General features: G+C 39.6%; 2 protein-coding genes across 2 annotated transcripts; one reads left to right on the top strand and one right to left on the bottom strand.

The window, feature by feature from the left end:
* The first annotated feature begins 285 nt into the window (after nucleotides 1-285).
* Nucleotides 286-1,695, top strand: mixl1 (Mix paired-like homeobox). Its single transcript, XM_044049806.1, has 4 exons — nucleotides 286-365; nucleotides 468-738; nucleotides 866-1,001; nucleotides 1,115-1,695. The coding sequence occupies exons 1-4, from the start codon at nucleotides 286-288 to the stop codon at nucleotides 1,693-1,695; spliced, it is 1,068 nt and encodes a 355-aa protein (XP_043905741.1).
* Nucleotides 1,696-1,857: 162 nt separating this feature from the next.
* On the bottom strand, nucleotides 1,858-9,338 carry lin9 (lin-9 DREAM MuvB core complex component). The gene is made up of 15 exons (XM_044049938.1): nucleotides 9,290-9,338; nucleotides 7,063-7,095; nucleotides 6,760-6,851; nucleotides 6,448-6,561; nucleotides 6,134-6,264; nucleotides 5,821-5,946; nucleotides 5,539-5,696; nucleotides 5,118-5,251; nucleotides 4,905-5,033; nucleotides 4,508-4,609; nucleotides 4,314-4,394; nucleotides 4,076-4,201; nucleotides 3,788-3,970; nucleotides 3,571-3,668; nucleotides 1,858-2,857 (listed from the first exon to the last, which is right to left on the bottom strand). Exons 1-15 carry the CDS (start codon nucleotides 9,318-9,320, stop codon nucleotides 2,752-2,754), a joined length of 1,644 nt encoding a protein of 547 aa, XP_043905873.1. The 5' UTR covers nucleotides 9,321-9,338; the 3' UTR covers nucleotides 1,858-2,751.
* Between the last annotated feature and the right edge of the window lie 2,156 nt (nucleotides 9,339-11,494).

The raw sequence follows: 11,494 nt of genomic DNA, 5'->3' as shown, positions 1-11,494 counted from the left end.
TTAAAGCCCCTTTAAAGCGACCTGCGGCCGCTCCACGATTCCAGGTGTGATGGCTTCACACCTCCGCCGGGCCGCAGACGTCTGAAGTTGGTGCGCGGCCGCTGCAGTGCCAGCCGCCGCTGATGGCTTCCCCATTCACACATCCACACAGCACCACCTTTGATCGCGGGGGTTTTTAACCTCAGAGAGAGGCACAGGAGTCACTCACTCACTCACTCACTCAATCAGTCAGCGGCAGGACGACACGCGTGGAAAGGGAGAATCATGTCTGCAGTTCACGGGAATATGCGCGTCGGGGATCTGAATCATTTCCAGATGTATCATGAGGGGCCTCTGCAGATGAACAACATAGTGAACTCAGGTTGGTGGATGACATTTTCACTTTGAGCCACTAAGAAGAATATGGCCAAGTTTCGTAGCTTGGCTACGCTGGATACTTTCCGTTCCTGTGCGTAATTTACGCACAGTTTATCTCTCACACATTCACTAACTGAACCTAATGTTTGGTATATTTCAGATTATGGAGCTTCGGATGTGACAAACTTCTTCAGTTCAGCAAACTCTGCACCGAGGGCAGACAAATGCGTGGCCATTCTGACCCACAGGAGAAAGAGGACCAACTTCACCCAGCAGCAAATAGAGGTGCTGGAGAAAGTTTACTCAGACACCAAATACCCTGACATCTACCTGCGAGAGAGACTAGAGGCTCTGACCGGGCTGCCAGAGTCCAGAATTCAGGTACTTGAAATGAAATGAATGCTTTTCAGTGGAGTACATTAAAAACATCAGATGAATGGAATTGTATATACTGATGCAATGTGTTAAACTCTACTAATGTAAATGTTTTTTTACACAAAAATCCCAGGTGTGGTTTCAGAACAGAAGAGCCAAGTCTCGTCGCCAAGTTGGTTCATCAGTGTCCATGAAGGTAACCAATCCACCAGCAGTAGCAGCAGCAGGAGCCTTCAGCCAACTCCAGAGCAGGATGGGCTCAGACAAAGGTCATTATCACTTTTTTCATCCTGTGACTGTATTCTCACAGATATAATTTAAGATGTTAAACAATCCTGTTTGAAATGAGTTTGTTAACTCATCTTTCGGTTATGTATTTCAGTGTACGAAAGCAGTCACACCGCAGAGCCACACAGGTTGGGTGGTTTTGGATTAGAGGAAAATTTCAGACCAAATATGCACCAAAACACAGAGGATCACCACCACCGCACCAGTCTACCCACCAAACCCAGCAGCTTTGAACACAATCCCGTCTCCTGCATCTTTGAGAAAGAGGGAACCAGAATGAAGCCTGAGCAGATGCAGCAACACGAGCTGAGCGTTAATGTTCCGTGCTGCAACATCCATCTGTATCCCAACGAAAAGGAGCATCAGCCAAAGATCGAGGCCAACATGACAGACAACCAGGGTCAACAAGTTCTGGTGGAATATGACAATTTCCCACCCAACAAAACCATTGGACCAGAGATGAAAGTTGTGATCCCTCCCCTTCCATCCCATCACAACTTCAACAGGTCATCACCAAAGGATAACAGATGCCAAATCCAGTATCACCAAGTGAGAGCCACAGGAGACAGGTTCAGTCACTTTTCCCCGATCCACGCTGCTGAGGCCAAGGACTTTACAGACTCTGACTCCGACTGGGAGAATGAGGCTATTGCTGGATTTGGTGGCTTTATGTGATCTATCATAACAGCAGATGTAAAGAAAATATGTATTATAATAACCTGTATACTTTTGTTTGTTTGCAGAAAAGAAGACCTGTATTTATTGTAAAATAATAATAAAACTGTTGATTGTAAAATATGACTACATAATAAAAAATGAAAGTAAAAGACAACATTCTACTTAGCAATATTATGTTTAATATAAAAAGAAACATTTATATACAATTGCCTTGCGGCACTCAACTTTATACAACTTTACAAAACTGAAAAAGGAGATTCTCGCAGAAAAAAAACCTTTGACTTTAATTTTCAGAGTCACAGGCTTAGTGTGTGTATGTGTGTGGGGTGAACAACAACCATGCCAAAATGTGGAAATGCTAAGATCGTCTTACAGAGTAAAAGGCATCAAAACCCCAGAGTTCTCCTTTATAAAAATACCAAAATATCTTTTCAGTGCACACAAAATTACAAAAGTCATTTCTGATTACACAACAGAAACCTATCAATCAGAGATATTGTACAATTATCTACAATAAACATTTTTTATAAAACATTCTTCAGCCTCCCCTATGCTTATAATCAGCAGAGCAATAGAACACAACACCTAACGGGGGGAAACTTTAGAGATAGCAAAATATTGTTTTATAACCATACACGCCTACTCAAAAATAAATAAATATGAACTATAAAAACGGTAAGAATCAACGTTTGGCACAAGAAACCAATAAATAATCACGGGGAGTCTGGAGTGGCGGATTTGTGGCAATAGAATAGTAAAAGACTCATTCAGGTTTGTATTCAATTGAGTGCACAAACACCTTTAGACGATAAAATGGCTGGGTTAAAATACTCATGACATCCTCCCATTTGTTCTGCACAGTTTCAGGAACGTGGGCAGAGTCATTTCACCGGGACATCAACAATCATGTAGGTGGACCGAAGCAGCCGTGCAGGCTTTTTTGTTCACAGGCTGTTGAAAGTTCAGGTCAAAGCACCATCTCAAGAGACAGAATGAATGGACCGCACCTTTGTGTGTATGTGGACCTCTGTTTGGTGAGGACAATGTGGGTACTCAGACAGCATTGGTGTTGTTGGCAGCGAACGCATGCAGATTGCCCAGTTGACTAAGGCCACTCTGGATGTGTGCCACATGGATCTCAACATTATTCTGGAAACAACTGTGGAAAAAAAACAGAGGCAATAATGTAAATGATGATCCATACTTTCATACTTTCCATGTCCGTGTGTGCAGAGGTCTGCACTTAAATTTCATCATCCACCCACAAATCTGAGCACATCTTCAGTTTGATATCACACAGACCGCATGTGCGGTAGCCATGGAAACTTGCCCATGGTCATGTGACACATTTCACCAGTAACTGTGCATCTTAGCACACAAAAACACAAGAAAGAGAGTGCTTGACTGACGCAGATTCTTGTTCGAGTGTGAAAAGAATGATTTGTATGTAAATGTGGAAAGGTAACCCGGCCCTAACATGGAACCCTTATTTGTGGCCTGTATTTCTGTAGTGTCTTTCTAATCCTGATGATGACTGGAAGTGCTTCACAAAACATTTTTACCATTCACCATATCTCATTGCTTTCTATATGCAGAGCTTTTTCCCAAACACACCGCGATTTAATATCCATGATGGATGGACAGCAGTAGGTACAATTGTTCACAGCTGATATTAAAATGCTTTCTGGTTGCCTCTCCTAAGAACACATATGATCAGAATTGGTGTCTTCATAATGTGTCTGATCTTAACATGCTCTGGATGTGATCAGATTATGAAGTACAGGGATTGATCCCCTGTCCTTCCAGTATGAAGCTGAGCCCCTCTACACACTGATCCACCTCAAAGACATATAAACTATGTATATCAGTTACCTGAGATTGGAGGGATCGATTGATGCCTTAATGTCATTGAGAGAGTCTGTTAGAGATTTGAACTCAAATGAGTTGAGGTCAGTGCCGTCTGCCAGACACTGAAACAAGCCAGAAGAATAGACAAATAATAAACAATTAGAGCATCACAGAGTAAAATAAATAAAAAAATAAAAGAAATTATATACATATAAAATAAATATGCATATGTATCTCCTACCTTGATCTGTAGTAGCAGAGCAGTGAGGCGGGAAATGAGGTGTGTGAGGCTGGGGTTCGTCAAACTCTGCGGTCCTTCCCTTAGGGAACTGCTCAGCTGCACCATCTGCTGGGCCTCTTCTTCACAGCGCCGCCTCAACTCTGTGGGGTGGTCGGCAGGAACCATGCCCTGATCCGGCGCAAGCTGGACACACAAACGCAGTGTTGATTAACATCTATAGCAAGGCTCTGTTAATTAAACCCTGTTGAACTGGGTAATGTTGGTCGCGAATTGCATCTACTGACGTACCTCACAGCAATACTGCTGAACTTCATGCAGCACCTTGTTGAGATCTTTATTGAGCTGGTCCAGCTCAAGCACTGTGGTAGCGTATCGTTTCTGGAATTCTAGGTCAATAGGCATCAAGTATGACTTCTGACAAAAAGCAAAAAAAAAAAAAAAAGCATTATTTTAGAAGGTATAAGGCTCAACAGAAACACTCAACAGATTTCAGGTGAAGAATTTTCTTTTTCTTATATTGTTGTACCAGTTTCTCTGCCTCTGTGTTCATTTCTTTCAAGTGCTTGATGTGCTCTTTCTTGATCATGAGGATCTTGGACAGCCTTGTCTAATCATGTAAAACAAACAAAGATAAGAATTTTTTATTTTTATTTTTTAAAAAAAACAATCTGTTAAATTATATGATGTCATGATGTAAATTCTAAATTTTTAAGTATTTACCACTTGGACCAGAAACTTGACGGGAAAACCACCCAGAGTTTCTCCCTCACCACCCGAAAGTTTGTTCCTCCATGGTGACTGATTAATGAGAGGGTCATTGTCCTGTTTTTGAAAAATAAATACACACGTAAAGGACAGTTATTCATCATCATAAACAGAGATTTGTAATTGCAACGTTATCATATGATAATCATATCATTTTTGAGATTCAAGATCAAAACAAACATTTGTTCAAATAGTTTCAGTCTTTTAATTCATAAGTTCCCTTAGAGTCTGCCATGCTTCTTCACAGGCCCATACATTGGCCCTATGGCCTGTTGCACATGTATGTTACCTGAAGGCCATACATATATTATTGATCTGTAAAGATCTGAGATGAATGTCATATTTATATTACCATAAGGACAGGAGTTGTAGCAGAGGGGTAAATTCCTCTGGGTGGAGTCATGAGGTTTTGCATGTAGCGTGTTGTCCGGTGCTTCTGGGCAAAAGCTGAAATGGGCATCGTCTCATTGGGTTCATTGCTCTGGAAAATACAAACACCAGCAGATGCACATTAATGCTGTACATTATTATTATGAAGTGAAATAAATAACACAGACAATCATACCAGGACTTCATAGTCAGGCACAGTGTGTGTTCCCAGACCAGTGCGGTCAAAGGTGACGCGATAGGTCGCAGCACTGGTGTCCACGGCGTCAATCTGTCCTGTGAACAACCCATCGTGGACACCTCGGAGTCGAGCTGTTAAAGAAAATACAGAATTGGTACTAGTGATATATGTATAGGACACCTCAACCTTAGCTTAGCCTATCTAAGAACGACACCCAAGGCAATGTAATTAGGTTAATGATTTTATATGATCATTAGTTATTGATTACTAGGTTACGATTCAAAGGAGGGATTCAATTTAACTCTTTTCAGTATATACAAAATAAAGCTAAAATTAAAAATCTAACTTGACTGTTTTGCAGGTTGTTTCGCTACAATTATAACTGTCTATCTAACATTTGAAAGTGATATTTTCTAACCAGTGACTTTGGTTCCTATGATGAGAGGCAGGGGGATTTCATCAGGAAGGTCTTTGCAGTTTGACACGTCAGACAGTTTTCTTTGCTGCAGCAGACGCATCTTTTGCCTTTTCTGCCTCAGCGCTGTTCGCTCTTCAGCAAAAAATGCTGACGAACACCTGGAAATCAAGAGAAGAGTGTTGTAACACTTTTGGAAACAGAGCTGTGAAATGTTAAATTTCAAAAAACAAAATTATCAGGGTGAAGGCTGCAGGGACAGGAAGTGTAAATAGCGCAGCCTACCGTCGAGGTTTTCCCATCAGCCTCCTGATAGTTCCCCATTCAACTCGTGTTAACTTTCTTGTTTTCAGGTTGGGGAAAGACTCCTTGAGACACAGGCAGAATTCGTTGTCACCCTCAAAGAGCGGTCTGGAACATAACACATAAAATGTGTAAATCAATACGAAAGCAGTTCATTAGTTCCTTAGGTTTCTGAAAATCTGGGTATAGCATGCCAACATTGTAACAATATTTGAGTAAGAAAAACCAAATCAAATTGCATTTTTGTGTACCGGTTTAACTGTATCATTTCCTGAAGGTGAAAGTGTGACTTTACCTGTCAATATTGGAATAGAACCACTCATAGATGCACCATTTGTGAGCTTTAGGTAGTTTCAGGAGGTTTCTTAGTCTCAGCCCTATTTTCTGGGATGCCTTTTTATCTGGTGTCACCACATTAGAAAACTTCTGTAAAGAAAAACATTGAAAAACTCATTACATATACCAGATAATCACTGGAAGACTATGGCCAGGTCATCTAAAACTAACCAGGTCACCAGATTTTTCAGTGTCATTAGAAATAAAGAGAAGAAAAACAAAAATAATAACCCTTTTCCTCTATTATTCATAATAGTGTTGTATGGGTTGTACCTGTGGTGTGGTGGTGACCCTCTGACTCCTTCGAGGGGATCTAGAGGGGAGACGCTGTTGTGGCAGCTCATCTTCTTCACGAAACAAACGGCTCCTCTTTGAGCTCCGTGTGGGCTAAAAGAACAAATGTAAGAACAAATGTGCACAGTAGTTGATGATAAATAATAATAATAATAGTGAATATCTAAAGTAAATGTATTTTATGTCATTTAAAAGACATGAATTGAAAATAAAGGTTAGCATTCACATAACCGTATATAACAGAAGCCATTCTACGGCTTTACTTTAACAAATTAACACAATGTCTCTTACCGTATCCATTGTGAGGGAGGAATGTCGTCCCCTGGTGTTGTGAGCTCTTGGGAAGCTGTTCTTTTCATTCAGAGTGTTGGACAAACTACCCTCTGTGGAGAAATCAACCAAATTGAAATGTAATGTAATCAATTACATCAAAGTAACTTTTATCACATTCATGTACACATAATGTAGAGAGAGTGTGGCCTGTCACAGGAAGTCTGCCTTTAGGGTGAGAAATATGGGAGTCTAATCCAATCAAGGATGTATGACTCTTGACCAAATCTGAACAGCAAACATAAGGCAAACCTACACACATACCTTTTAGACTGACGAGTGCCTCTGCTGAGGAGCCTGAGGAGAAGCACATTAATTCCATCAATTTACAGTATCGAACCAACAACATTGGAAGATATACATCAACTCACTTTAGTGTACAGTATTTAGGAATAGCTTTCTAAATCTAGTGTTAGTGTCTAGTTTTGTAAGAAACTAAACCTTCATCAATATTATAATATCGAACAGTTAGGTTGAAACTAAAAGGAGGTGCTCATCTAGCTCAATCGTCTCTTCCTATGATGTAGTATGTTGACAGTATGATGTAATACACAGAGATGGATCTATTGTCTAACCAAACATCCTAACTTTTTATAAAACTATGGCAACCCAATCCAAAACATAATATTGTGACAAAAACAAAATTGTGCATAATGGCAGAGCTGAAGATGCTTAGATTGTTCTGGGGAGTAACCAGGATGGACATGATTAAGAAATGAGCATCTTTGAGGGACAGTTCAGGTTTAACGTTTGAAAATAAATTGAGAGAGGGAAGGTTGAGATGGTCTGGTCACATGCAGACGAGGGATAGTGAATATATTCGACAAAGGATGTTGGCAGGAGGAAAAGATGTGGTCAGATGATCCACTACTGCGAGTATGCGACCCATAATGATAGAAGCCAGAAGAAGAAAGAAACAAATGTCTGCATAATTCAACATTTTCTGACTAAATTTTTTGAATAGACAACATTCGTCATCATGTCCAAGAGATTCATAGTAAATCCCAAATTAATTTTATAGATGTTATTCAACAAATATATACAAGAACCTTTAAATGCTGCAAAGTAGGGATGCACAATATTATTGAAACAACATTGAGATTGGCAGATATTGGCTAAAATGTATTATTGAATATGACTAATGACTATAACATAAGGCTAAATAGGCTGCCACCTCCTTGACTCCTATGCTGGCGCACTATTTTTTATTGTATGTGTATTTGTTTGGCTCAATGAAGTCCATTTATATCTACATCTGCTCTGTACGCCAAAATATGATGTCAACTTCAACAGAAAATACTGAATGACCTCTGCAGTTGGGTGCAGGGAAATGCATATATTTATCAGTTATCAGCACAAGCATTCTTGATATATCAGCATATCCAATATCGGCAAGCCCAATATCAGGCATTCCTAATGGAAAGTATTAGTATTCAAATATGCAAATATATTGGGAACCCTGAAATTTCTCCCCTCTGTGGGACCCAGTCTATGGGCTGCTATGGCTGATTCGAATGGGATGTACAAACAAGGAAAAACCTCACACCAGCATAATTAATACATGCATTCTTTTCAGTTAAGTATTCCTAATAATTAATAACTGAGTGTTTTACACTAGGTTTATACTGTACACATTTAACAATTCTGAGACTGACTGGGAAACAGAATAAGCTACAGTTGAATGCCTGTAAGTTGGTATAGTAGGTTTCCTTTGACGACTACAGGAAAAGTCTGTAGACTGCTGATGTCTACTTGATTGTCCTTTAGAGAGTGACAGCAGCCAGGTGGATTACACTGAAGCTAGCGCTGTCAGTTAGGCCTTCACCACCAGTTTGAGCTGTCATGCACGGATATAACATCAGCTGGCCACATCTGATCAAAGAAACTAGCCCAACAAGCTAACGTTGCACTAAGTTATAATTAAGAGCTACTATTCGGCAATATTGCATATGCTCGCATCGGCTAACATCACCATTTCACATGCTTCATGGTCAAATAACTTGTCTGGTTTATAGGCATGTCAAAATGTAACACAACGCGTTACAGAGCTACATTAACCAGCGCTAACTACCGCTGAATACAAGTAAGGTGTCACAAAGGTCTTAAAAACTACACAGAGAAGCAGGTAGCTCGAAGCTAACGTGTGTATTCTGCATACAGAAACCAGGCAGCGGTCCTTTTGTTATTGTTGCGTACGATGTAGGGTTAGCTCGTGGCTAAGCTAACGTGATTTGTTTACCCGGTAGGGCTACAGTAACTTGCTCAACTCCTACATTAGCCACTGTTAGCCTGTCCTGCTACCTAGCGCTAGCTGACTGAACAGACCGGTGCCTCTTTGCGTCTAAAAATGTACTGTGCGCACTCTGCATACAACATACGATATTCGTTATGTGGACAACGGTAGCATTGTATCATTAAATGTGCACTTTACCACCACGGTACCGTTGTCTCTTTACACTAGAAAACTCCTTGAAATTGTGTTGTTACTCACTCTCGTCTAACAGCTGGTCCATCTCCGCCATCTTGAATTAGCCGCGCCGCTTTTTCAAAGACGTTGTCAAAATGCATTCTGGGTCGGGACGCTGTCTGGAGGGCAATTTGACAACTATAACTAAAGCAAATTATCGAATTCGCATACTTTTTCTACTTTATTTATATACACAACATTCTCCACTCCATATGCGATCAAATTATTGGTATATAATACTACGTGAAATGCTTGAAAACCTTTTCAAAGGGAAAAAACTGCACTCAGAAGGGGAACACAGCAACAGTACTCCTTAATTTCATACACTTGTTTCCCTGATAGATGTGTCTTCATTGCCGAGTTGTTAAAACATTTCACGTCTAGTATAAGCTGTTTTTTGCCTATAAAAGCAGGAAAACATGCCCAGAGTCAAACAGCATTTTAAAGACAATACATATATGTAAAAGGCATTGCAGTGGAAGAAAACTCAATTAGCAAAGACAAGCACATTTTATTTTAACTCTTTTATTTGGAGGTATGCAAGAAAAAACACTGATCAAACATATATACAGTATTCTTTGAATCCAACAGAAACATCTAGAAATTCATCATCGATTCATCGTTGCAATCTTGCAGGGGAACCTTTGCAACATGTAAACACTGCTGGAGAAGCAATTATTAAAGAAAACAGACACTGAAAAAATAATGTGAAAAACAAAATACAGCCATAAAAGATAAACAAGAATAGAAGAGCTAGGTTTTGAGTTATTTATTTAGGCAACTCTAACACCACCACCAAAAACCATCATCATTCGTGAAAATCAAAGTACAGTTGGAAAAGACAAAAAAGTGCAAGCTCCTATAGTACAGACATACAGTAAATAATAAAAGTCCAGATCGATAGTAGCACCAGGATCAGGAGCATCTACCCAAACCTGAAAACACAAAGAGAGGTTAGCACTAAGAAAGCAAACCAAACATGTATTCCCATATTACTATTAGCAGCTTGTCAGCTGAATTACACATTCATTCGCAAAATACATTATTAAGTTAAATTATTATAGCATCTGCAGTTGAAACAAATGTATTACAGATAAATACACATTATCATTGTAGGGTGCTACTGATCTGCTGATTATGACGTGATGGAGCTACATTACAGCAACATTCATTGTTATTCTCTCACCTTTAACACTGTGTTTGCCCTTTGTAATGTGTGCAGTGGGGAAAGAAAAAAACACATTTACTTACAAACTCCACAGAGAATTTATTAATAAGAAAAGTCTGATGCTTTCCAATAAATCAGACTGTTACTCACATGTTGCCAAGGGTCAGCCAGCACTAAGAGACTCACCAATCAAACTCACCAATCAAAGCCAGAAGATTAAAAAAGGACATACATTAATTAAATCAATGCAATTTACTGGTGAGTACCTGAATCTGGATCCACAGCAGCACCTCCTTGAACTGTGAGTTTCATCTTCTTGGCTTTAATACTACCTGTAATAGTAAAGATACGTTTATGTAAAGATAATATAGAGAACAAACTGATAAACAGGTAGAAAAACGTCTGAAACAAGGTTATTGTGTGCAAATATTATGCACATGCAGTAATGACAGCAACCATCCTAACTAGAAAACTACAGCAGTGAATATCCTTTACGTTCCTCCTTCACTTTCCTCGTGCTCCAGACTTGGAGGCCACAGATGGAGCCTTGGCCTCAACTTTGACCTCTGCTCCCCACAGTGAGATGGTGTGCAGGGAGACCACTATTTCCTCAGCTTGTCCTTGATTCCCCAAATCTGCTGGCTGTGGTTCTGTGGATGCACACAAACACAGTATAAACACATCACTAAATACAGTGTGTGATTCACTGTAAAATATAAAATGAATGAAAGGACAAAATATAGATATGTACTCAACTGCTCTTCCAGTCTTTCATTCTCATCTTCTTCTTTTTTTTTGTTTCTTTGACACTCCATCAACCTCATCTGATTTGTGCTTTCTGTGAGAGCAGAGTATTAAAAAAGTTTCCTTCCAAATCTTTTATTCTTTGTTTTTTTGTATATTAATCATGGTTCAATAACAAAATGAAAAACATCCAAATTAGCTCCCTAAATGGGGTCAAAATGGGACACAAACAAGTCTAAATATGACACCTTTACTCATTAAGCAAATACATTAGGGCCCATCAGTTAATGGAGACACACAAACACACGCTGGTACAT

This window comes from Solea senegalensis, linkage group LG17 (genome assembly GCF_019176455.1).
Source record: "Solea senegalensis isolate Sse05_10M linkage group LG17, IFAPA_SoseM_1, whole genome shotgun sequence".
Taxonomy (NCBI): Eukaryota; Metazoa; Chordata; class Actinopteri; order Pleuronectiformes; family Soleidae; genus Solea; species Solea senegalensis.
This window is presented reverse-complemented; position numbering and strand designations above follow the sequence as displayed.